This window comes from Entelurus aequoreus, linkage group LG03 (assembly GCF_033978785.1).
Source record: "Entelurus aequoreus isolate RoL-2023_Sb linkage group LG03, RoL_Eaeq_v1.1, whole genome shotgun sequence".
Taxonomy (NCBI): domain Eukaryota; kingdom Metazoa; phylum Chordata; class Actinopteri; order Syngnathiformes; family Syngnathidae; genus Entelurus; species Entelurus aequoreus.
Window position 1 is genome coordinate 22,323,621 of NC_084733.1, and position 27,934 is coordinate 22,351,554.

Below are 27,934 nucleotides of genomic sequence, written 5' to 3' on the forward strand. Positions count from 1 at the left end.
GCGAAATTATTCTCTGCATTTGACCTATTACCCTTGATCACCCCCTGAGAGGTTAGGGGAGCAGTGGAAAGCAGCGGTGGCCGCGCCCGAGAATCATTTTTGGTGATTCAACCCCCAATTCCAACCCTTGATGCTGAGTGCCAAGCAGGGAGGTAATGGGTCCCATTTTTATAGTCTTTGGTATGACTCGGCCGGGGTTTGAACTCACAACCTACCGATCTCAGGGCGGACACTCTAATCACTAGGCCACATCGCCCAACTCTAGCGTAGGTATGAGTTTTTCAGGACAATTCTGGTTACCAATGGTGAAACATGTTAAAAACAAGGTTTAATTCACTGGGTGTTTAGCGCTACACTGTTTCAATAGTACCTTGACTAACTTTTTTAGCGCAATAAATTAAACGATGTTAAAGGACAACAATCATGGAAAACATAAACCAAAAAAGCCATTTAGCAAGACAACGCATCCATCCACCTATCCATTTTCTACCCTTCTTCAATAATCAATAATACAGCTCACGCTGACAATCTGGGACCCAATGAACTGAACCATGGCCCATTTTTTTGGGCTGCATGCCTTAGTTTGGAAACCCCTCGTCTGTACTGCTGTATGTGTTTATGGGTCTGTAAACTGGAAATGGTCTGTCAGTTTCAAGTGGCAAATCCCCATATCACAGGGAAAGAGCAATTAAATATTTTACTACGCCGCTTCTCTCGCTCCTGACGAGACCAGCAACTCTCAGAGGACACGGCTATGTTGATGACAATTGCACTTGACAGAGAGCCTGTCTCTCTCATTAACATATTCATGACAGAGGAAAAGCCGAGACAAATAAAGAGTGAAAAGGTTAAGGAGTTGGCGATACAGGAGCAGTAGGGTGAAAAACACCCAAATCTTAGGGAGAGTCATCGTAGGAAGAAGGAATGTCGAAAAACTCCTCCACATTTGTATTACTTTACCAACTACTGTGAGTGTGGAAGCAGTGTGTCACAAGGGTTTTTATGGAAAGACACATTTGGTTGAGTGGGACGGGTGTAGTTTAAAGAATTATTCAGAAATCTGACCATTTTAAAAACACTGCGTCATGCTATAAATTATTTATTGCATGTCCAGGTTAAAGGTAATGCGGAGCACATACTTTGTCACAAAAAACATTCATGAAGTTTGGTTGTTTTATGAATTTATTGTGGTCTACTGAAAATGTGACTAAATCTGTTGGGTCAAAAGTATACATACAGCAATGTTAATCTTTGGTCACATGTCCCTTGGCAAGTTTCACTGCAATAAGGCGCTTTTGGTAGCCAACCACAAGCTTCTGGCAAGCTTCTGGTTGAATTTTTGACCACTCCTCTTGACAAAATTGGTGCAATTCAGCTAAATGTGTTGGTTTTCTGACATGGACTTGTTTCTTCAGCATTGTCCACACATTTAAATCAGGACTTTGGGAAGGCCATTCTAAAACCTTAATTATAGCCTGATTTAGCCATTTTTTTACCACTTTTGACGTGTGTTTGGGATCATTGTCCTGTTGGAACACCCAACTGTGCCCAAGACCCAACCTTCGGGCTGATGATTTTAGGTTGTCCTGAAGAATTTGGAGGTAATCCTCCTTTTTCATTGTCCCATGTACTCTCTGTAAAGCACCACTTCCATTGGCAGCAAAACAGGCCCATAGCATAATACTACCACCACCATGCTTGACGGTAGGAATGGTGTTCCTGGGATTAAAGGCCTCACCTTTTCTTCTCCAAACATCCATTTTCTACCGCTTGTCCCTTTTGGGATCACGGGGGGTTCTGGAGCCTATCTCAGCTGCATTCGGGCAGAAGGCGGGGTACACCCTGGACAAGTCGCCACCTCATCGCAGGGCCAACACAGATAGACAGACACCATTCACACTCACATTCACACACTAGGGCCAATTTAGTGTTGCCAATCAACCTCCAAACATATTGCTGGGTATTGTGGCCAAACAGCTCAATTTTTGTTTAATCTGAAATCACATAGACAAAGATAAGACATTCTGGAGGAAAGTTCTGTATATATGTATGTATAAAAAAACTAGAGAGTTATCAGAAAGGCACAAAGCCATCAAACACAGGAGGAAATGGGAGGAATGGAGCTTCCTCTCCTACCACATTTACTGTATATCATTTAGCCAGTCATGTGACACCATCTTGCCTCCTTTTTAATCCACCAATAAAAGCTCATTGGCAGTCATGATGCCACATGAAAGCACAAATGTATGTCCATATAAGGTAAATAAATAATAGTCATAATTAGGGGTGACACGATCCCTCGAGTAATTTGAGTACCTTGAATGTGTAAATTTGATGGTGTTACTCAAGTGAAGGCACACACAATGTAATGACTAGGGCTGTAACAGTAAACGGTATTAATAATAACAGCGATAAAACTCTCCATGGTAAGTTTTACTGTTTTATGATTAAAATTATCGAAAAACGTGACCGAAGAGTTGCACTTTGATAAACTCACTGACTGACTGGCATGACAACAAGAGACATTTTCTTTCTCCATTAGGAAACGACATACCCCAATCTACACTTAAATAAACACATTACTGTCTGAGCAACTAATTTATATTCAATTGTGCACACTGAACCTACAAGCTGTATCCTCTTAATACAGAGTGATCGTTCTATAATCACAGGAAAAGACAGGAGTGTTTTTATGGTGCGTTTAAGGGCCGTTGAACAGAGTAGGACGCCACAACGCCTGCCAGGAATAATACCAAATATTATTTGTTACGCACTTTTCATTTAAATACATCCTAAAATGTTTCAGGAAAATACTATCTTTAAAACAATAAAAGCTTAGCCATCAAAACAGATCAAATACTAACATTAACAACATCATCAGCATACGCATAAGAAACAAAACATGCAAAATAGTGGGTATCTAAAAGTGTTCCTGTTTATTTTACTTATTTAAAAAAATAACTTGGTCAAAAGATGTGTGTGTGTATAAGCACTTTTTTGAGCACATTCATCAATACCACGATAATAATGATAATTTTGGTCACAATAACCGTGATATGACATTCTCATAGGTTACAGCCCTAGAAATGACAATGTATTAAAAATTTAAAGAGTGGTTGAAAAGCACAGAAGAAGAAGGAGTGGTCATATGAGACATGAGGCAATAATCATCCAGACCTGGTTTGTATTTGTTGTTGTTGACATAACCACCTCCCCATCCAGTGCTTAAAAGCAAAAGACAAATATGCTACACTTGGATGAAATCCGACCCATTCGTGTACCTGCAACATTCTATTATTAAATGTCTTATTGTTTCTGCATTTATAATGTTCTTTAACCAAACAAAAAAATTATCACAGCATTCGATTAAACAAAATAATTTTCTGTAGAACATCTAATGATTAAAATATTCTATAGCTGCAGACCTAGTCATAATATATCGTTGCTTTTTAGCGGGTTTACCAAAGAGTTATACGGCTTTGACAACTCATAATTCTACCAATGTATTCTAGAAAGAAATGATCCACTGCTCCAGCATCTGAAACCCAAAGGACCCTTAAGGGACCGACTCGTCTCTTCTGCGTCTTTTCATTAAACATTTTTTTTTCAAAAACACACAAATGCAGAAGAAGCCCCTTGCTGTGTGTCTACAAACTGTGTGAGACAAACACCCAAAGCCTCCTTCAGGGCAAGAGCTTACAATGACATTAAAAAGGAACTATTTTTTTTCTTTTTAGCCCCGGTTATCGCTACACCACAGAAGGGTTATGTTGTGTGTGTGTTTGTGTATGAAACTGTCATGTGAGGGTAAACTCTTGCGGACACCAAAAGCCAATTGTCATACGTGTGTGTGTGTGCGTGTGTGTGTGTTGAAGTGATCCACTATGAAACAATAGCAGTTCCACCAAACAATGTCTAGAGAAGCAGAACAATTGTTGCTTTGACAGCGTGTGTTTTGCGCTGGTGTGGAGACAGGAAATGAGATCATGCTGTGGGCTCTGAATGTGTGCGTGCGGGGTTTACGGGAGAGCAGGCGGAGAATACCAATTACTTATTAAGCGGCCGCGGTGGGCTTATGGAAATGAGGATCGGTTCATCAGTGTTATCAAAGTAAGGTAGACTGCGCCGTTAGTCCAGACGATGCCATCTTTGCTTTCTACATCCTGTCCTCGATTCTAATTAATTATTGAAAAAGAAAACCTATTTTGGACAGTGTTGCTTCTGTTGTTTGCTTTCTTGCTCTATTAATAGCTTAAGTAGGTATACTTTTGGGTCATTCACAGCACAGAAGCTTACACGCCCCCTGCTGGCAGCCTGCCTGCGGTCAGCCATCCATCTTTAGGAGGCTTGAAACCCCCACTGCACAGCAATTCCACACATTTCCATATGGTAAAAGCAAAAAAGAAACATCAAAAATTGATAATTGGCAAATGTTTAAACCGTATCACTGCGACCTACATTGGAGGGTTGGAGGGCGCATGAGCCGGGCAATGGAGGGCAGGTAAATTTTGTTTTGATTCCAACGGTGACATTTCCCCCTGAAAGCCCCCGTAGACTTCAAAGCTCTCTTTTTAGCACATCCAGCATTTAGTACCTAATCCGTGGCCTCCTTTGATAATTCTGTTTGGATTTATTGCGGGGTTTGCAGGCAGAGCGTAAATAGCAGGCAAGGAAATAAAAATGGAAAGATCGACATCAGCTGAGTTCAAACTTTGCCAAACGTTGGTATAAAATAACCAAGAACTCGACATTTTCTGCATTAAAATGCCAAAACTTCGACAAAGTGATGCCTGTGGTGGTAATAAGTGACCAAAACACGACTCAAAAGTCAAACATGTACACGCTGATTAGACAGTAAACTTTTTCCCTTTAAACTAATATACAAGTGCCCTACTACTGTATTTAGTCTCCTTCTTTTTTAGTTAGAGTAACAAATTCAAACAAAAAAAAGCCCTGTTACGGAAATCACCCTGCCTCATTTAAGAACATTTGATAGTTGCGTTTATGAGCTCAATAAAGAATATATTTCATACAAGTGGGGCTAAAATGTTTGGTTTGTTTGCAATTTCACAAACAGATCTTTTCAAAAACTTCAGGCTTAAACAGGGAAAAAAACTAATTAAAACCTATTTTAAGTAATACCATACACACACAAACACACCTATACACATGCACACACACATGCATATATATATATATATATACATACATACAGGATTTCCCCTTAGCGTAATTGAATGTGGCGTGCAGCCATGGCATTTTTATTACCATCACACCTTCAAAACAAATTAAAGTAATATAATGTATTGTAGTCCCCAGAAGAAATCCCAAAGTCCGAAGCTATGTTTAACTTTTATTACCAATCTTATGATAAACAACGGCACAATTCCAACAGGTTTTACCTCCCATGTAAACACTTTCGTCTTGTGAGTCTGTGCTTCCCCGGACATACAACACCACTCCCTAATTTTACACCAATCACCATTCAGGCACGGACGGTGTGTTTGCAAACATGGGAAAAAGTGACATCAAATCCAAACCACACGAACGTAAAACATTAAAATTAGCAGGTCGTGACAGTATTAATTGACATATACAGGCAATATACATATACAGTATATACAGTATAGCCTATTATTTGCACACTATTGACAAGTGAAAAAAAGACTTTGATCACCGAAAACCACGCTACCGAAACCAAATGTAAACAAAACGCGCACGCCATTGTCTGGAGCGTTGTCAGCATGTATGCAATGTGGACGTGATTTGTATATATCTTGCAGATATACCCGCAGACTGCCATCTACAAAATGTACAAATCTTAGGGGGACAGTGGTGGCTTTTAAAAAGAGAAAGTCCAATTCGAGCAACAGCACGAAACAAGTGTGACGTCATGCTCGCTGCAGCGCTCTTCTTTAGTTAGGGACATCGAGGGACAGAAGTTAAGAGTCTCTAGATTTGTTAGATTTTTTGCTAGTTTTTAATTTAAAAAAAAAGTAATTAAAAGTCTGTAAACACTTAAATCTCAAAGTACCTTGTACAAAAAGCAGCACAAGTCACCACCTCTTCGCAGGGCCGATGATATGTACACATACACATTGTATGGAATTGATTGCACTTCAGCTATGTGAACCATTGTACATCATAGAATCCCAACTGCAGCTTCTGTGGCGTTGTGCAAAGGTGTTAGGTGGTACATTTGGAGGACCGGTAATGACTTGAGGGGCGGTAAGAAGGATATCAGGTGCTGGTACAGTAGGAGATGACACCCTCATGGGAAGGTAGCTTAATGACTGCCCGATTTGGCCAAGTAATTTTACTACAGCAAAAATGCGGGCCATTCTGTATGCTCGAGCCAGCCTGACTTTATTATTTTCCTCCTATTCTTTCAGCTACACAGTAAAATCGAATACTGGTGAGGCGCTCAGGCTAATTTGTCACACTCTAAAAGCTCACAGTTACACATCAAGAGAGCATAACTTTACTACATGGCTTAGAAGACAATGATTACCAACACAACTGATTTTGGCCAACTAAAGTTAAATTATAGTTCTAAAAGCAACCGCACAGAAATAAGTTTAAACTAGGGTGAAAATGTGGTGATCAGTCATTTTGTCTGTATACTAGTGTTCTGAACCAGCATGCTAACTGGCTATTTAACGCTTGGCCAGTATAAAGAAAACTGTAATAAATGTCAGACGTATTTAAAAGACACCTTAGATGCCTGAAGGTCAATGGAATTGACGTGCCCAGCTCCCATCCGGTTTGCCGGCGTGTGTACTCTGTGAGAAGCGGCGCCACAGATAGCATTTAATTGAAGGTGGACGCTATCAGATAGCCTGTGACTTAGCTGTCGGTCAAGATGCGGTCGCCACGGTGACGCACGGCAGCGCTCTGCACTGGCTTTCAAGTAGGGAAAGAGAGGTGAGGCATTGGCAGACAAGGGCAATTTGATTATGTAGAGTTAAAAAAAACAAAAAAACAGGGGGAGACATGCAGGTACAATATGTTATGAATGGTGTTATTGTACAATAAATAGCACAGTATACAGAAACATGACCTCAGCTAAAAACTTCCAGCAGTATGCAAAGTAAAATTAAAGGCCTACTGAAATGAATTTTTTTCTATTTAAACGGGGATAGCAGATCCATTCTATGTGTCATACTTGATCATTTCGCGATATTGCCATATTTTTGCTGAAAGGATTTAGTATAGAACAACGACGATAAAGTTTGCAACTTTTGGTCGCTGATAAAAAAAAGCCTTGCCTATACCGGAAGTAGCGTGACGTCACAGGAGGAAGGATTCCTCACAATTCCCCGTTGTTTACAATGGAGTGAGAGATTCGGACCGAGAAAGCAACGATTACCCCATTAATTTGAGCGAGGATGAAAGACTTGTGGATGAGGAACATTAGAGTGAAGGACTAGAGAGGCAGTGCAGGGTGTATCTTTTTTCGCTCTGACCGTAACTTAGGTACAAGGTCTCATTGGATTCCACACACTCTCCTTTTTCTATTGTGGATCACGGATTTGTATTTTAAACCACCTCGGATACTATATCCTCTTGAAAATGAAAGTCGAAAACGCGAAATGGACATTCACAGTGACTTTTATCTCCACGACAATACATCGTTGACGCACTTTAGCTACGGAGCTAACGTGATAGCATCGGGCTCAAATGCAGATAGAAACAAAATTTTAAAAAACCCTGACTGGAAGGATAGACAGAAGATCAACAATACTATTAAACCATGAACATGTAAATACACGGTTAATAATTTCCAGCTTGGCGAAGCTTAACAATTGAAGCTAACTACGGAGCGGCGGCGGCGGCGGGCGTTGTAGCTTTCGACGACACCCCGGCCGCCATCAGAGTCGGCAAAAAACATATATTTCCCCAAAGTTACGTACGTGACATGCACATAGCGACACGCACGTACGGGCAAGCGATCAAATGTTTGGAAGCCAAAGCTGTACTCACGATAGTGCGTCTGCTATCCAGCTCAAACATAACACAACCTCCTGATTGTGTTGCTATAGTCCGCCGCTAATACACCGATCGCACCTACAACTTTCTTATTTGCAGTCTCCATTGTCCATTAAACAAATTGCAAAAGATTCACCAACACAGATGTCCAGAATACTGTGGAATTGTTCGATGAAAACAGAGCAGTTTGTATGGTGACACATTGGGTACGAATACTTCTGTTGCCGTCGTGACGTCACGCGCATACGTCATCATACATAGACGTTTCCAACCGGAAGTTTAGCGGGAAATTTAAAATTGCACTTTATAAGTTAACCCGGCCGTATTGGCATGTGTTGCAATGTTAAGATTTCATCATTGATATGTAAACTATCAGACTGCGTGGTCGGTAGTAGTGGGTTTCAGTAGGCCTTTAAGGAACGGATTGAGCGGGGAACTCAAGCAATTTCTTAATATGAGCCAGGTGAGTAGAAGCCAAAAATAATTATTTTCCATTCCTCAACAGACTTTTAAAGATGAGGGAAAATCTGGGGAATCAGTTGGAAATTTAAGCAGTGGAAAATATTCCCCAATCATCATTACGTCTTCTTTCCTTTAGCTCTGGGCAGATGGAGATAAGAATTTTCTCTGCTGCTTGCTCCTTCATCACTTCTGGCGTCTCAATTTTCACCCTGACACTACATCATCCATCCATTCGCTGCAGGAAAATGACTCCCCTATATGACTTCTCAAAGCAAACTGGACCTTCATTAATGGAATATATTGAGCAGGTACATTTTATATGAAGCTGAAATTCTGCACGGATCAAACAATGCTAACCAATAAATTACAATTCTTTGCAAAGAGTAATGTAAGGTGCACCGGATTATAGGGCGCATTAAAGGAGTCATTATTATTTATTTTTTTCTAAATGTAAAACACTTCCTTGTGGTCTACATAACATGAAAAGGTGGTGCTTTGATCAAAATGTTGCATAGATTATGTTTTACAGATCATCTTCAAGCCGTTTTCTGACAGTTGCTTCTGGATGCGCCGTTTTGAGGGCGGTCTTATTTACGTGGCTCACCTTCGGCAGCGTCTTCTCCCCGTCATCTTTGTTGTACCGGTATAGCGTGCAAAAACGGGAGTGGAAAAAGTGTCAAAAGATGGAGCTAACTGTTTTAATGACATTCAGGCTTTACTTAAATCAATAACGGAGCAGCATCTCCTCATCCGGAAACAACAACAGGGCCGGAAATGTGTCCCGTGAAAAACCGTCCGACCGGAACTCTCTAATAACTAAAGTTCCTTGGGTGAATAATGTAAACTCACTACACTTGTAGTATTTAGCGCTTTCATAGCAAGTTTACAGACAGATATAAGTTAGAACTTTACGCTACTTTATACTAGAAATGGCAACAGTGGAGGATGAATTTCCCATAACAAGAAGACTGAGAAAAAGAAGAAGCTTATCGACTAGTTCATATTTTAGGGTGTCTGATTAGATTTAAATTATTTCTTACTGGAAAATTGCTTCAATTTTGTCAGACTTTTTTGGAACGTTTACTGACAAAAATTGATGTACCCCTGCATGCATTCACTATTTTTAAAAAAAGGTAACAAATTAAAACACAGGAAGTGAATAGTCAGTAACAACAGGGACAGGAGTAGAATTAAATGAGCTCTTCTTCAATCTACCCCTTTTTTAAAGGGGCCCTAATATGCAAAACCAATTGCTCATACCTTTTGGTACCTGGTGTTGTGTATTTGGAATCTGCATAAGTCCCGACAATTTTAAATCAAACCGTAGAGGCATTGCAGAGATATTTATTAAACAATCTTGCCAGCCTTAACGTTATTGCCATTGGTGACGTCAGCGGATTATCCACACGTGGTTAAGATTTACCCAAAATGTTTTGCCATTGTAGTCCGACAATGTAACCAATAAACTCATTTTTTGCTATTCTTTTGTTGCGAGGAAGACTGGCTCATACATGCACATGGATCTGCTGCTGCTGCCATTTCTAATACAAATGTGCGTATAGTTGTAACTTAATCTAGCAGTACACTAGCTATGGAAGCGCTAAAAAATACAACAAAGATGACGAGGAGAAGATGCTGTCTAAGTGGAAACACGTACCGTAATTTCCTGACTATAAGCCGCACCTGACTATAAGCCGCACCAGCTAAATTTAGGGGACAATACAGATTGCTCCATATATAAGCCGCACCAGACTATAAGCCGCAGGGTTTTGATGTGTAATTACTGTAGTATATAGGGGTTCCTGCTACCACGGAAAGGAATGTCGGGACAGAGATGACTGTTTGGGAACGCAAAGCGTCCCATTTATTAACTATAAATCTTTCAATCATTCAATCAAACTTTCACATCTTTGACATGGCGAACAGCATTCGTGCAGAGTACAAATAATACAACGGTGCAAAGTAATACAAAGTGCTCGCATGTACGTTATCAAAATAACCAGCCTAAAGTCATGAAAAGTCAGTCTTTAATCATTGTGTCATCGTCTTCCTCCTGCGTACCAAAACCACCGAAATCCTCTTCGTCGGTGTCGGAGAAGAACAGGCCGAATATAAGCTGCACCGTTGTATAAGCCGCAGGGACCAGAACGAGGGGGAAAAGTAGCGGCTTATAGTCCGGAAATTACGGTACATAAGACCATCCACAAAACGGAGCATCCTGAAGAGACTGTCAGAAAGCGGCTTGAAAACAGTCTGTAAAACATAATCTATGCAAATATTTGACAAAAAAAAAAACCACAATTACATGCTATGTAAACCACAAGGAAGTGTTTTAAATGTAGAAAAAAGTCATATTACGACCCCTCTAAGTCATGCTACATTGTGTAACTGAGTATGTCTTAAATCAAATCAAATGACTGATTAAAGGTGCATACCTGTGTACCTTGTAGCTAAGGTTAGCTTGAATTGGGAAGCACAAGGAGAGGAGCAATGGCAGCAGGAATAGCAAATAATTCCATTTAGACCGGCAGCTGATTTCCCTTGGTTCCAATCACTATGTCTATTTATACCAAAGCTATCTGGCATTTTTTCTTGTCTTGCAATGACCCAAAGTGGCAGAGGGGGGGCTAGAGATATGTGCAAACTAAAATTGAATGATGTGTGTGCCTTTTTATTTTTTGCATCGCCATGTTGCACCCGTTTGTCTGTCCTTTGAATGAAAGCGTGTCTGCTAAGGTCATCACTGAATCACGTCAGCCACAAGGGGGAAGCCTAATTAATTTAGTAGCTTTCCTGGCAGCTTGTAAACACAATGCTGACTTTACCGCCTTGCTCAGTGCAGTGCAGCAAAGCACGTCGGGCAAAAAGGGTTGTGGGGGTGGAGGGCACCAATAGTTCATTCATTGAGTGAGATCAAATATATCATTATTAAGCCTCGATAGATAGTTGGAAGACCTTGAGACAGTGGAATCTCCAAATTATCTTTATTGAGTGTGACGTTACACGAGAAGTCCCTTTTAGTGAGACTTCAACTTGGCAAGCATCTAAAGCAGGGGTCCTCAATCACATTTGTAACACTTGTCCTGTTTCCAATGGGAAAACATGTTATGATGGACGGGACAGTAAGGGGCCTGGGGATATGAATTATTTTAGGGAAAAAGTCAGTCCCTTAAGGATTTCACGATTGTGCTAATTCCCAGCCAGCACACAAACGCAACAAAACTGTTTTACCAATCAAATGTCTCACTGCATCGCCACACATCTTCACTTCCTTGTTTCCATTGACAGAAGATTCATTCATTCACCGGTTTATTACTCGTCATTCACGCAATTACCAGGAAAAAATCACCGCAATAGATCACTCAAAGTTCTCACGGGTAAACTACGTGCAATGTGTTGGAACATACAAAACGATCAACTCTCAAAACATGCACAAACGTACACAAGAATGTATGCAACTTGTGGATGACAGAGCAGATAAGACGTAATAATAATGATGCAGTGTTTCCCACACATTCATTTATTTGTGGCGGCCCGCCACGAAAGAATTACATCCGCCACGACTCGGATTTTCTTAATTTTTATTTTCGGGATTTGAATGCATTTATTTTGAAAGGACAGCTGGAGAGAGACGGGGGAGGGGGGAGAGAGGGGGAGAGGGGGGATTGACGCGGAGCAGAGCGACTGTCAGGTGGGATCGAACTGGGTCGCCGCAGCGGGGGCTTTACCAGGTGAGATAGGTTATAGCTGCATCGCTCGCGGCTCGTCATATATTTAACGTTAATCCGCGATTTCACCGAGCGTTTCACTGACGGTGAGCAGCCTGACGCTGTTTCATTAACCGCTGTTTGACTCGGGGGCCGGGGCAGACGCACGCAGTAACAGTCACCTGTTACCATACCGACGAGCTAACGTGTCCAGGTTATAACCCTGTTGTCAATAAACACACGTGGAGACGGTGCTTTAGATACTAGTACTAATTTGATACTGTAGTAGTTATCTTTTGTGTATTCATAATGTAAAATGGATGGATGGATGGACGTTTAAAACAAAACTGTTATTATTAATTAGTAAGTATACACTTTTTAAACCTTTTTAGAGAAAATCATATCATTGTAGTAAATTATGCAAATTACACAATGATGTCATGTGACCACGCCCATAGCCACGCCCCCACCGCCACAGGTGTCTTGGCAGTTTATGGGAAACACTGTGATGATAATAATAACAAAAACAAAAATTGGAAAGCCTTTGGTGGTGTTTAATTTATAAAGTATGCACAAATGTGTGTGAATTGGTCACATGTGTAAAACAAACATGCCACCAAATGGCACGCACTGTTGGTTAAGATATGTATTACATCAGTGGTTTCTCAAACTTTTTTCACCAAGTACCACCTCAGAAAAAACTTGGCTCTCCAAGCACCACCAAAATGACCAACATTAAAACAGAACAGCATAGTAGGCCTAAGTATTCATCACAAACAAAGTTTTATTTAACAAGTATATGTAATAACTTTGGCCGCTGTAACATGACACACAGTTTGAACGGTAACACTGTGTAGATATCGGAGAAAAAAAACCCTGTACTTTAATCAAGTGATTATTTGGCGTACCACTAGATGGAGCCCGCGTACCACAGTTTTAGATTCACTTTATTAAAACACATTAAGCCTAAATGTACACCTTATGAATAAAGAATATATTGAAAACAACTAACACAAAAGTGAGTACACCCTTCAGCCATTTTTAAATATGGTACACATTTTTAAGGGGGAATATTAAAACTGGAGCTTGGACATATCGAAGAGTAGTCAGTATACAGTTGGTATACAAAATGCCATTTCCATAGTAATTTCCTTCAAGATTATTGATATTGATCACTTGTCTTCAGCATAAATGTTAATTTTCCATTTTAGGTTCAGGCTAAGGTATTTTTTGTATTTTCCTTGCAGTAATACATGTATACTTTGTTGTGATGAGTAAAGCCTATTTTGCACGTTTTTGTGTGCGGTTTTTCTTTACATTTGGTTCATTAATTACTTTTTTGTCAGCAAATTTCCCTGTCATACTTAGAGTGAAAATCACAACTATTTATTGCAACTTTTATTTTCTCCTGCAGTTTTATTGCAACAGTTGACATTGCTATTTTTGAAAAGAAGACATATTTAGGCCTGCGACATCCTGGGGACAAAAATGGTCTAAAATTGCTAAATTGCTGACAATGTTCAAATATGATAAAATTAGGGAAATATGTATACATTACGGATGTAAAGGTATGAACATTTCATATCACGGTTATTGTCACTAAAATGATCAGTTATTATTGTGGTATCATTGAATGTGCTCAAAAAAGTATACAGAGTATACAGAGATTAAAATATTTTGATTTTATTTTTAAACTAACAAAATGGACCCCCTGTTAGAAAGCCCACTATTTTGCATGTTGTGTTTTTTATGCTTCACTAATAAGAGTATTGTGGTGTCTACTCTGTTCACAGGTCCTTCAACACAGTACAAACACGTGTGCCTTCTTTCTCCAAGTATATATTGATCACGCTGTTTTAAGTAGCACAGCTTGTAGGTTCAATGTGTACAATTAAATATCTTACTTGCCCAGACAATAATGTGTTAATAAAAGTTTAGATTGGGGTATGTCGTTTCTTAATGGGGAAAGACGTTAATGTATTATGTTTTATTGTTAGCTAGCGACCGTCAAGAGTTTTACCGCGGTTAACATTAATACCGTTAATTGTTACATCCCTAATGCAAATAAAGCACATTTTGTAGATTTGTTGAAATCCTGTGCTATTTGGCGTTAAGGTTACAAAATAACCCACTTTAAACACTGATTAAGAATTGATAAAAACACAATGTTAATTAAAAAATAAGCCTTAAATCTACTTCTTTTTTTTAATGCTGCCGTAAAATCCACCATTTCAAGCCTGCAAAATCCTAGAGGGACTGGAAAATACAATTTGTGACTGGAATGCTTCTTAACCTTCGTTGCCTCCATTCATTTCCTGGTGCAAACTGCTGGGATTATATAAACAATGCAGACCCCATCCTCGCTTTCTAGTGTATGACGACAACTATCCGTGGTGCTTCGCTACTTACGTCTGGGTACTCTTTGACAGGCACGAACAGTTTTTCCTGCAAGTAGACCACGGGTCCCGCAGGCTCTGGCAGCTCTAAGGGGTGTCTCTCCACAAGGCCATTCACTGTGTCGCTGTACATGTGTTTGCGCACTCTGTTGATCTCTGAAAACAAAAACAGAAAAAAAGACGGCCACGTCAATGTTTGGCAGGAAACATACAAACACGTACGAGCTTTGGTATCAGATGTGTCACTTGTATTGACTTTTTTTAATCGTTCCGGACAAAGTATTTGTAACATATCAGAGCTTATTGTAACAAACAGAAAAAGTTAAGCCTAGTTTGGACAGGTAGCCATTATTCACAAAATAGCAGCTGGACACAACAGGCCATTAAGGGCTGCATAATGACAGGGTAAAAGGCCACACGCTCCAATAGTTATCTGCAGGGGTCGGGTGGGCCTCTACTTAGTTTGTAATGTGGGAGGATCGATTACCAAATGGCACGCATTTTGGTCACGTTGGCTCACACTTATTGCAACATTGAAGTGATGAGCTCACCCATCGCTAATATAGGATGTGCTGTGCATGGACTGAATTAGCACATTAAATCACATAGGGACAGTGGAGAGCGGTCTATATTAAAACACTAGCAGGGGAACTTGACACTCGGCCATAGATACCAATTTAAAGAACGCCTGGCCTCCAAGTCTTAACCTTGCACGGAAACTCATTTAGAAGGTGGGTCATACTTATGCAAGTATCTCAAGAGGGGAGAGTGGAGTCTTAGGTGTATATATTATGTTACATAGCAAAAAAAAAAAAACATCTAATAGAATTACACAATTGATTAATTTGTTGGGGAATTCCTGCTGCTGTTGAAAACCATGAACAACAGATGTATGCTTGATGAGCTCATGGACATGGACATCTGGCCTGCAGTTTTGGTGGACAACACCTTTGGGACGCATCTACTTGGTGCAAACAAGAGCGACCTCTTCCCTCCCATATTAACTCATCACTCAAGTACACAGATACTGTTAGAACTACAAAATAAAACCATACCACCGTACTACACCTGAGCTATTCAACCAGCGACCCAGGGGCTAAATCCAGCCCGGGAATAATGCCAGACGAGCGATGTAATGATAAACGGTATTAATGATAACCGCGTTAAAATTCTCGACAGTTCGATTATATATCGATTATGTATACATCTTGAATTACTTTATTGTATATTATTATTATATTGTTAATATTGTATATTATTATTATTATTATATATTTTAAATGTTTTACATTCAATCATTAATATGTCGACAAGGCTCCGCCTTTAGCTACTGAAGTATGCGTTATTGCGTCATTTATGTTTTTTGGACGTTAGCGTGCACAGCATATATATAAACATATGGAAGACTAGAAGCACGAAAACTGTAGATGCCTGCTAACAGAAAAAAGAAAAATAAACATCCCTATTTGGTGAGCATGAATCTTTGATTTAATTGTATTGCCTTCTAAAACCACGAATGTTCAGACACTTTGGCCCCAGTCGGCATAAACTTGGAGCTCAAAGACGTGTGTCGTCTAGCCACCCATTCACATCCATGGCTTAAAATATTGCCTGCTGGCAGCTGCACTGTATGATCATTATTGTTTCTCTTGACTTAATAATCATTTCACGGCATTCAATCGATCGCAACTGGACTGTTTGGTTTGTCTGAGAAGTTTTGCTTTCATCCGAGTAGGCTTCATCAGTTCGTGCTTGGTCAGCTCTCGTAGTTAATAATCAACTTGCTAATTTCCTCTTCTTGGCTGGTTACTCTCTGGTGTTTCGTGGTTCCTATTAATCTTCTGTTCAAATGTACATAGCATTTATTATTTTCTTGTTTCACTGTAGCTGAGCGCCACGGCTGGCATTGCTTGTCCTCCTTTTTTCTGTGTGTCCGCCCTAACCCAGCTAACACATACCGTCAGTAGAATGTTAGCTAATGGTTCTCCCATAGTTAGTTAGAACCAAACCTAGAATTAAGGTTTAGAGAATGTTAGCATTAAAGTCGTATTTTAGAACCGTCTACTTTAACATATGCAAGTAATCAATAATTGGAAATATGTCAATTTAGAATCATACACAATCAAATTGTGATGCTTTGGAGAATTGATCCTTTTTCCCACCTCTAGTAAGCACTGCTCAATTCCTCATAACGAGTGTCACGTTGTGTCATGTTGTAAGTAGAATTCTTAATCACTAATCAATTACCGTATTATCCGGACTATAGGCCGCTATTTTTTTCCCCACGCTTTGAGCCCTGCAGCGAATTTATGGATTTCTGTCTGCTAACGGCCATCATTTTTTGTATTCAACAAATACATTTCATAGAACACAGACAGAGACACTAAAAAGGTGTGTTATTGTTTGTGCTATGGCACCATCTTTTGAATGAGTTCACTCACTGCGGGGCTGCAGGTTTAAAATGTACTTCCTGTTTCCTTCCTTGAACCGGAAGTAGTCCTCTACAGCGTTTCTCCATTCATCACTCCAAGCAACGTTTGCAAGTTTTACAATATAACTAAAACAATTATTGCTTTTTTTTAAACCATCCCATGTGTGATGTCTGTAGGAGTAGGGATGATACTCGAACCCGGTTTTCCCGGTTGTTCGATAAAAAAAGAACCGAGTCCTCGGACTCGAATCCCTTTTTGAGAACCGGTACCCGTTATCGAGACCACTATAGTAAAAAAAAAAGAGTTGGTTCTTTATTCGAATCCCTGGGAACGAATCCCGTCCCGACCAGAAATGCTCCGTGAGACATCACAAGAAATGGTGTCACGTAGCTCAGTCATTAGGCGCAGATAGCGAAAGCAGGAAAAAAATGGACGGGAAAAAGCGCTCCACGGTGTAATAAAGTTCAAAACAAAAGGTATAATCCAATGAATAACTATACTGAGAGATTTGAGCAGGGTACAAACACATAAGAACACTTTTACGACCAACCGGAAACACAGCAACCAGGCTAGCAACGTACCTCCTTTACGGCAGCTGTCGCAACGTTCTTAAAGCAACCGCAGCACATACATATATGACATCTCCCTTTTTTAACTTTCGTTTTTCTTTCCTTGTAAACAAAACAAAATCACACTGTATATGTGTTGTCTGTCTAATTATAAATAACGCAGACGAGGCGTGTTGGCTGAGTTCTTGACGTTTACTTTCACAGCGTGCTCATTCTTAGCTGCCGGGTGACGATATGCAACAACACTTTTCGGGGCTACCGCGCATGCTCGTCACTCCCGTTGCATGCTGGGTAGTGTAGTTGTTATATTCCCTAGCTCATAACATCTTCCCCCCTATAAGGAAATAATGTTAACTCAAAGTGTATTTCTTTTTTTAGCTTTAACTTTTAATTTTTTTAGCATATCCACATTTGCAAAGAACTTTTCTCTTCATAGAATTTTATTTCAATAAAGAAATAAAGTGCAAAAATGTCAAAGCATCATAACAAACAGTTATGTCAAATAGCAGCAGAATTGCACTTTTTGGAAAGCTGTATTATTTTCAGTTTTGTGCCCAAGGGACTGATTTTATTTAACACTATATTATTATTTATACACCTATAGTGATCACAGAGACAGGTTGTTTTTGTGTTACTGTATATATTTGTTTTTCTGAAAAATCCCACTTAATATACTTTGGGTAACAACAGTCAATATTTATTTATTTTATTTTATTAGGGGGTTAACAGTCAATATTTATTTATTTATTAGATTAAATTGCTTTCTTATATAATAAAAGTGAGCTTTTGTTAAACCAAATATTGTGTATTTTTTTCCATATACAACCACCTATCTGGACTCGATAAGAGAATCGATAAGGAATCGGTTCGATAAGAGGATTCGATAATAGGCTCGAACTCGATAATTTCTTATCAAACATCATCCCTATGTAGGAGTGTTTTAATGCATATTTGCACGTGCTATCGTAATGTAATTAAGCTAGCGCCGCTGGCATTAGCGACTATGCTAACAAGTTTACAAGTGTCTGTGTTAGTAATATTAATTTACAATGGCATTCTTTTTGTATTGTTTCAGTTTCGTAAATTCACAAAAACATCACTGTGGAGTTATTGAGTCTGTTTAGCTGATTAGAGAGCTAGCTTCTTAGACTTAGACAAACTATTGATCCACAAGGGAAATTGTTCCACACAGTAGCTAAGTTTTAAAGGGTAAGGATGGAAAGGATAAAGCAGGTATTAAGTAGATTATAAATGTACCATAGTAGCAATATAAAATATAACATTTACATTTTATATATACAGTATATAATATATACTCATATATTATATTAATATATTATAGTCTTATATAATATATACATATCATAGAGATCATATTCTGCAGCTAGTGGGTCTATGACAGTGGCCTTGTGGTTAGAGTGTCCGCCCTGAGATCGGTAGGTCATGAGTTCAAACCGCCCGAGTCATACCAAAGACTATAAAAATGGGACCCATTACCTCCCTGCTTGGCACTCAGCATCAAGGGTTGGAATTGGGGGTTAAATCACCAAAATGATTCCCGAGCGAGGCCACCGCTGCTGCTCACTGATCCCCTCACCTCCGAGGGGGTGGAACAAGGGGAAGGGTCAAATGCAGAGAGTAATTTCACCACACCTCGTGTGTGTGTGTGACTATCAGCGGTACTTTAACTTTAACTAAATTACTTCTGTTATGTTTGATCAGCCGTTGTACTGCCATGTGACAGGCACAGATTGCAAACAATTAAGGTATGTTAATAAACAAATAATAATAATAATGAACCATTTGTAAATAAACATTTACAAAATATTTTGTACCGGTATAAATCTTTGGCTTATATATGTAAGCATGGATATTTCTTCTAAAATTTGGTGGGTGCAACTTAAATACAGATGTGCTCAACAGCCTGGAAAATAAGGTAACCTTACTACCTCTACTACCCAAGGGATTTAGTAAAAACCCACATTGCTCAAAGCATTTTCCCCAACTTTTTCCTTAATTTCTTGGTGAATAATGCATGGGTCCCAAGGACAACATCTGGGTATATGGAGGAGGTGGCTCCCCACCCAAATTACAATAATAAAAAAACAGGGCTGTTCTATGATGTACGTCCTTGTAGAACAGATTTACGGCAAGTCTTCTATAAAACAGCCAACTGCATAGTGGCAAAATGACAAAGCCATTTCCAGCGGCGGTTATATGATCGATCGGCGCTGTGCACACGGTTGGACAGATGTTCACTGTGCACTGCGCGTTTGCAGACAGAATACGCTGCTTAGTCTTAAACTAAAACACTTCCAAAATATTTGGAAGCAGTCGATTTAATAGCAGCACAGATTGTCACTCATGGAGGCATTAGGAATAACATAAAGCGATCTGTGAAATGGATCAGAAGCAGGAACATTTCCAAATGCGTTTATATATGCAGACTAAAAAAAAAGTGACAACAACCACCAGCACCCCCACACCCTCTCTCTCCCCCCCTAATTCTATTTCCTCTTGCCGAAATGCCACATTAACATAAGGGGCCGTGCTAGGCTATCAGTGGAGACGTGTAGCATTTGACAACCTCTAATTTCAATGCCGGGAGTCCTTTCTGAAGCGCTGCACTCACCGAAAAATTACCCCACACCTTGCGAGACTGACAAAATCATTTGTCTAGCTGTCCGCCGTGACAGAAAAGGCTGATTGTGTGAGAAAGATAAGAAATGGAGGGGGACGGAATCTTGGGAGAAGAAGAGATAAAGAATAGAGGGAAAAAAGGAAAACTAGCAGACAATTTACTTAAACCATTTTTGCAATGGATACCCAGACAGCATGTTATACCTGGTTACTCGGCTTGGACCACCTCTTAGCTGTGTGCCACTGTGTCATCAGCAACCTGACTCAGCAATCTCCATAAAAACTGCTATCCTGTCAGTTTCCCTAATGGAGGGACACGTAACACACTCACACTGTCTAATTGTCCGGTTTTCTCAGTCAAAAGAGAGAGACAGGGGATATCGCCCTTGAAAGTGGTTGAAATGTAAAGGGAAAGAAGAAAAGAACTGCTGAGCAAGCGGCTGTAGTCACACTTCCTTTTTTTTCCCCGGCTAAAACTGCTCATTTTATCGTTATCTTTTTGTTTCTCATTATTAGTGCCGTATCGCCTTCAATCTCAGGGAACAAAAAGGACGCTATGGGCCACTTTTTAAACACAGAGACTGTTAATCGCTAAATGTTGTCAACAAAAAGCACATTAGATACATGTAAGGATGTAAAGATATGAACATTTCATATCATGGTTGTCACCAAAATTATCATGGTTATTGTCATCACGGTATTGTTGAATGTGCTCAAAAAGTACTCACACAAACTTATAACCAAGTTTTATTTAAAGAGACCTAGAGGCTTCCTTTTATTGTCATTCAAATTTGAACTTTACAGTACAGATAACAACTAAATTGTGTTGCATTAGCTCGTTGTAGTGCAGGATAAAAGAGCAATTAAGTGCAGATATAAATAAATAGATTACTGTACAGATAAATATATTGCACTTTTGCAATACATTTACTAAATAATGTAATACAAAAAATAAATAGCCACACAATATATTTTCTTGTCAGAATAAATGTTATATTAGGCGTGGGCGATATATTGATTTCATCGATAAATTCAAGTTTTTTTGTTGCAGACGATATGAAAAACAAAAAAAATCAATGTTTTTCTCCTCTTGCCGACATACTTTTTGCCCCCATGCCGCTCCCTTAATTCCTAAGCGAAGATTCACAAGCCTAGCTAATGCTAATGAGAGTGCGACGTTTGTTCCAAGAAAAAAAAAAGTTGCCAGTGCTTCAGCTTTGCGATGCAAAGTTTCTTGAAAAGACAGCAGAACAAATAACTTATCCCAGCATCTGAAACAGCCTCGATCCGAGTGAGGGAAATGTAACTCAAGACCGCAACAACAACAACAACAACAACAACAACAAACTCCACCTAAGAAGCAGCTGCTTACTGTGGTGGAATCATTTACACAAGGTACCACGTTTGAGGAGAAAGGAGAATAATACACAGAGCGATCACTAAAGCAGTCTCTTTGCACATCAAAACCGGACCGCTCATATGTGCATGTACTGCTGCAAAACTCTTGTGGAATGATAACACATTTAATCATCAATATAGTGATATAATGCATGTGCAATGAAGTGTACATTGTCTTTAACATCAGTACACACTTACAAGGTGCCAAGGATTCTTCATGGAAAGGCCTGCCACTTACTAAAACTATAGTCATGTCAATGCTTTACTTGATTATTCATTTGCATACAATGTACAATACTACATTTTTATTTACGGAATTATTTGATTCAACACAGAAGTTTTAAGTTCACACTGTATTGATCTGATAGATTTTTAATACTATTTAATGATTATTGGTATCTTTAGTGATATATTTTATAGTTTAGTTATTTGCCTGCAATGTGCAATGCTAAATTGTGTTTACAGAGGTTTTTTTTTTTTTTGAGACAGAAGTTTTAAGTTTTCACTTTATTAATATAATTTATTAATGTATTTGCATGCAATGTACAATGCTACATTTATGTTTACAGAACTATTTTATTCAAGCAGAAGTATTGCCTCCCAGAGGGAGCTCTTAATTTAATTATCTGAAAATTCTTGCATAGAATGCACAATTTATATCTGGTCTAAAAAGAAGAACATTATAAAAATTAAAATTGCAGTGACATTTCAAACAGCTAGTTTGAGTTCAAATAAAAGCAAAACGTGTTTTAAATGATCTCTGTTATTTGTATTTATTGGTGTCTTTAAAAAGTAGGGGGGGGGGGGAAAATCAAATAGTATAAATCAAAATAGTTCGTGAAAAAATGGGAGATTTTATTTTTAGGCCATATCGCCCAGGCCTATGTTATGTAATAATAATGTTCTGGCTACTTAAGAGCCATATTATTTTTATTTGAGTGTTTAAATGTATTTATTTTCTGTTTTAATTTTAAAAAGTAGTTGTTTTTTTTAATGATGAAGAAAGAAACGCGTCGGATGTGTCACGTCCAATGTATGTGATGTCGCGCAAATTTACTTCCTGTTGTCATATTGCGTCGAGTAACGATCGTTCTCTCTCTTTCTAAGAGGGGTTAAGTTTGCTAGCTCTAACTTTTTTCTTCAGTAATGTGAATGAGCAGTGTCACCGGTCGGTGAATTTATCATTGTTATCCATCACAGATAATGTTGATTTGAAATGGTAATACTAACCGTTGGGAGTTTTACCGCGGTTTATCTTTATACTGTTTATCGTTACATCCCTAGATTCATGTGTACAAGGTGATATGTCCTAAAATCTATGCAATGATAAATATTGTAGCCTTCTGTGATAACGAAAAATATTAGATGTATATTAGGTTACAAAGGTGCCTAATTTGGCTGCTGACATATGCAGTAGCATACTGTTTAACATAATTTGCACTTGTATTGTTTTGTTAAAATTATGAATCTACTTGTTAATTTACTTTTAATATCCGCGTACTTTCTGTTGTGACATGGATATATGTACACTGCTATTAAAATGTATTGAGCACTTTTTTTTTCTGTTGTTTGGATACATTAGTTTTGGGCGATACCACAAATTTAGGTATCAATCCAAAACCAAGTAGGTACAGGGGCAGTAAGGGTCGTACCAATGATGATACTGATACATCAAATGTTAAATATAATTGTTACAAATTTTTAAATTATGACCTACTAATGACTGATTTCAATCGTTTAGTTTTTGACCTTCTAGCCTTCCTGTATCAAGGGACTTATTTCTGAGGTTTGTAAACAACAACAAAAACGACAAAAGATAGATGTTTTAATAGTTAAAAATATTGATCTAACCACTGGGGTATTGACCTGATACCATGCTACTTAGTACTGTTACTGTCAATATTTGTATCAATCTTTGATTACGTTCAAAAGATCTAGCTTCCAATTAGCATATCTTCCCACGGTGTGTAGTGTAGCATGTTTAGCTATTCCAATTGCGAATATGTGTTTATGCATAAAGCCTCCTGCCAAAAATGTGATCACACATGACTGAGGATTCTAAAAAAAATTAAAAACAGTCCAGTAGAGGTTGAAAAGAGGAGGAGGAAAAATGGGTAAGTAAAACTTTTTTTAATGCACCAGGCGCTTTTTGATGTAATGAAAAGTAAACATCACATTGGGATAAACTTGGCGGATGGGTTAGCAGCAAGATCAAAGATGGTGCAAGCCATACGAGACAAGTGAAAGTCTAATAACGTAAATTCAAATTAAAATCTGTTGCGGTTGGATGATTTTGTGCCCCAATTCAAGGATAGTATGCATTAGGATGTTGACTGGAAAAAAAATGTGTTCACACTTCATTAAGATTTGTAACAACATTCCTGCATATACTAAGAATACTGCGTAACTATAAACAATCGATGATCCAAAGTCATGTTTTAAAAACACTTGTTTCCCTTTGGTGCAACAAGTGTCCTCCAAAACACATACTTACAAGTCATACTACATCACCCTAGGCATGAAACGATATACAGTTTATTAATATGTTAAACAGGTATTGTACCTTTTTAAAAATGTGTCATATTGACCTGAATATGCAACAGTATTTTCCCCCTTAAAAAATCTGAAAAAGAAGTGCCATCTCATGTCCGGGGTCTGGATAAGCAAACAGGTGGGTTTTTCCTTGTCACTCAGGCCCGGTCTATACTAAGCCGGATAACTCCTTAAATAACTATTTAGCCTAAACCCAGTGTCAGCCACACTAACTCATTGTTTAAGGTTCCCCTCCTTGGAAATTTTTTTACACGGGTAAGTGCACCGTCTATTTCTTGAATCTCCGGCTCCTAGCTCGGTATAGACTCATTGATCGTTTATAAACTGAGTTTGGAGAGGAAGTGACTTCAGAAACAACGCGCCACAGCCAGCTTCATAACAACCGGTTTCCACTCAGAGAAAAATACTATAAAGATGGAGGCGAATCATCCAGACATGCCCGTGTTTCTCCTTTTACATGTACAGGCGCTTGTAGCAATCACACATGAATACCTTAAGAGAAGGAAACGCTCGATAGCAGCTATTTCGGATACACCATATCTCAGATGGCAACATAGCAATGTTGAGCAACTGTTTTGGATAAGGCCTGGAAGAACGGCAGCCTGGTGGGATATGTTTGTCAACGAGCGTGATGTGCCAGAGGAATGTCCAGGTCAGCTGTGATTCTACTTGGCGAAAAACGTTGTCCATTTGTTGAAGGGGAGACAACGAGAATGTGGGCTCCCGTGGATGTGATAAAAAAGGTAGCGTGTGCTTTGTATTACTTGGCCGACAAGTGAAGACTTTGGAAAACAGTGAATGCATTTGGACTGGCAAAGCAGGCTGTATCAGTTATTGTCCGCCACGTATGTCGAGCGATTACTCAACGTCTACGTCCGGACAAAGAAATTTCTCTTCTTGGTTACACTCACAGCCATTTTCGGTATCTTCGCACAACAAGTCGCAGATAACAAATCAAAATGAACATCTTGCTTGCATATCTTCAATGTTTATATGCAGAGGAAGGATACACATCCAGGTCAGAGGGGACTATATCGTATTATATGCGCGTCTGCCATTTTCCGCGCATGCCTACTAGGTCGTGCTGAGCCCGCGGACGGAGGGGACAGGGGGTCTTAAACCAACGCTTAAACAATAGCATTGTTTGCGTGTGTGTGTGTGTGTGTGTGGACAGGGATAAGGTTAGGTGTGGTATACCCTGTATCACCTTAGCCGTCTTAGTGTAGAGGCAACCTCAGAGTCAAATGATTTTTACTGCAATCTACAAGGGTTTGGTTTTTTTCCTGATATTGTCAACCAAATAAATAAATAAATTATGTGTCTTGAACATTTTCTCAAAAAACACAAAAAAAGGAGGGTCCTGCATCTGTTATTCTCTGGTTAATTCGGTAATTACCAAAATGATCACAGAGTGTTGCCGTGATTGGCATTTGGGAATCCAAAGTTGCAAATCAACCGCACAACAAACCTGTGTTACGTTGCTACATCGTTTATATTATAACGCAGAGATGTAGATATGTTTTCAATGTGGTGAGTCCCTGAGACCCACAGTTGGTGAGTTGTGTGGGTCCCTGGGAAATTCAATGGGGACTGATTTCCCAGTTAAAAAACACACATTTCGTTATCATATCATTCTATTTCTTACATTTAAATGAGTGGTAAACTCCTTTGATGGTGGTATGTTATAGGTATAATAAACAGATGCATTCATGCATCTTCAAAATGTATCTGAAACTGTACAAATAAAACTCCACATCACAGTGGCATGACATATGACATTCAAATCAAACATAACCAACACCAAAGTAAATTACTAAAATTCAAATAAAAACAAAATGATGTCTTTTTGGTCTGTAGTACCAAAAAAAAATGTCAATAAATGTGTTGATTTTGACAAATTAAACTAAATTGTCATCACCCTGACAGTCCATAAATGAATTGTCACCAAAATCTTCTCATATGAACATTAATTAAATCAAATGAACTGAATCAATCACTGTAAAAATGTTACTGTATTTAGCTACTGTATTAGCACAAAATTGAAACCTAACTAACACAGTGGAAAAGAAAAAACAGGATCTCGTTGGAAGCTCAGACGTGTTTGGCGCATAACAAAATGGTGGATGCCGTTCAATGTATTTTCATCACCACCACCGGATTATGTTTTATTTATTTCATTACAGCACATCCCCTAAACGTTAAAATATAATCGACACGAATGAGAACAGCATCGAGCAGTGGAAATGTGGGTTTATTTACTATGACATTTGTATTTCTAATTGTAGAAACAAAATCAGCATTTGACGGGCTCGTTGTTTTAGTTGTGTCTAAATTAGCATATCGCGATACTTTGTACAGGGATCACGCTGCGCCAAGTAGATGTTCAAAGGGTTGAAACAGCGCTCAGTTGTCCGGTCTGCTGACAACAAGGTTTATTTTGCCAGTAACTGTGATTAAACATGAGTCGTTTAATGTTCACAATGTATCATTTTTCATGGAAAAAGTGAGGTGCTTCCCTGGGACGCATGGATAGTGAGTTTCGTCCGTCCTTTCAGATTTTAATGAGTCAGGGACGCAGGACGCGTAGCTAGAAACATCACTGAGAATGAATTGAACCGTCAGTTTTGATGCACCTACAAAAAGGACGAAGGTTGAATCATGTTGCATTTCAAAACTAATGTTAACATTATATTGTTGGTAACTGAAAATCAAGGGTGGAGGAAATATTAATATTACAATGGATTGCAATTGTTTTGCTAACAATTAAATATAGATTTTAAAAAATTGATTGCAGTGAAGAAGAATGCAGTGAGCAAGGCAATACAAGACGTCGACAGTTAAGTATAGGTATGTATGTAGCGATAAACCGTAATAATGATAACCGCGCTAAAACTTGACTGCTAGTATTATGGTTTTGGATTAAAATGATCTAAAAATTGCGATTGAAAGTCACACTTTGATAAACTCCATCTTAGCTATCTCAAAATGCTACCATGAATACAAGCGACAAACATTTCCCCATTAAGAAACAATATACCCCAATTTAACTTATATAAACACATTCCATTAAAGCAGTGGTCCCCAATCTTTTTTGCACCACGGACCAGTTTAAGGTAGGCATTATTTTCAGGGACCGGCTTTCCACAGCAAAAATAAGTGCATGAAAAATACAACTCACTATAACGCTGAATTAGTGGGAGCCCTGGGCTTGTTTCTTTGCAATGAGATGCAGATGGAAATCAGCCTTTGGCTACAATCTGTCACATTTATATTGTATATGTTCATTAATGTGCATTGTATATGTCACAAACTTATAAAAAAAATACAACAAATTGAGAATTACTATGAAGAGTTTTATTGTACATCTATAAACAAGCTTATTGGTGTGTCTCGTGGGACAGGCGAAAGTTAAGGCGGAGAAAATGCAGTCGTTTATAAATTATTTATGGTTTCTCTGCGGCCAGGTAGCAAATGCGTCCCCGGACCGGTGGTTGGGGAACACTGCGTTAAAAGACTGCTGAAGAGAAGGACACCACAACACCCGCCAGAACAATCTTTTCAGTGAAGTAAAGGAAACACATAACATGCAAAATAGTGGACTTTCTAACAGTGGGTCTTTCTATTTTAGTTAATTTTTAAAAAAATCTAAAGATTTCAGTGTATATCAGTATTTTTGAGCACATTGAACAATACTGAAAAATGATAACCATGATGTGAATTTTTCATATTGTTACATCCATAGTTAAATGGTAGAGGGCTTTTTTTATTCTGTACAATTGCCAACTGAT

The 27,934-nt window shown here is 38.8% G+C and overlaps 1 protein-coding gene across 6 annotated transcripts in view; it reads right to left on the reverse strand.

Moving 5' to 3' along the window:
• The window catches only part of qkia (QKI, KH domain containing, RNA binding a), a 131,079-nt gene that overhangs the window by 73,354 nt on the left and 29,791 nt on the right, over positions 1-27,934 (reverse strand). For all 6 annotated transcript variants that reach the window (XM_062041469.1, XM_062041470.1, XM_062041466.1 and 3 more), the window contains exon 2: positions 14,568-14,710. In XM_062041469.1, the coding sequence (XP_061897453.1) occupies positions 14,568-14,710 (143 nt within the window). The remainder of the gene's footprint in view (positions 1-14,567; positions 14,711-27,934) is intronic.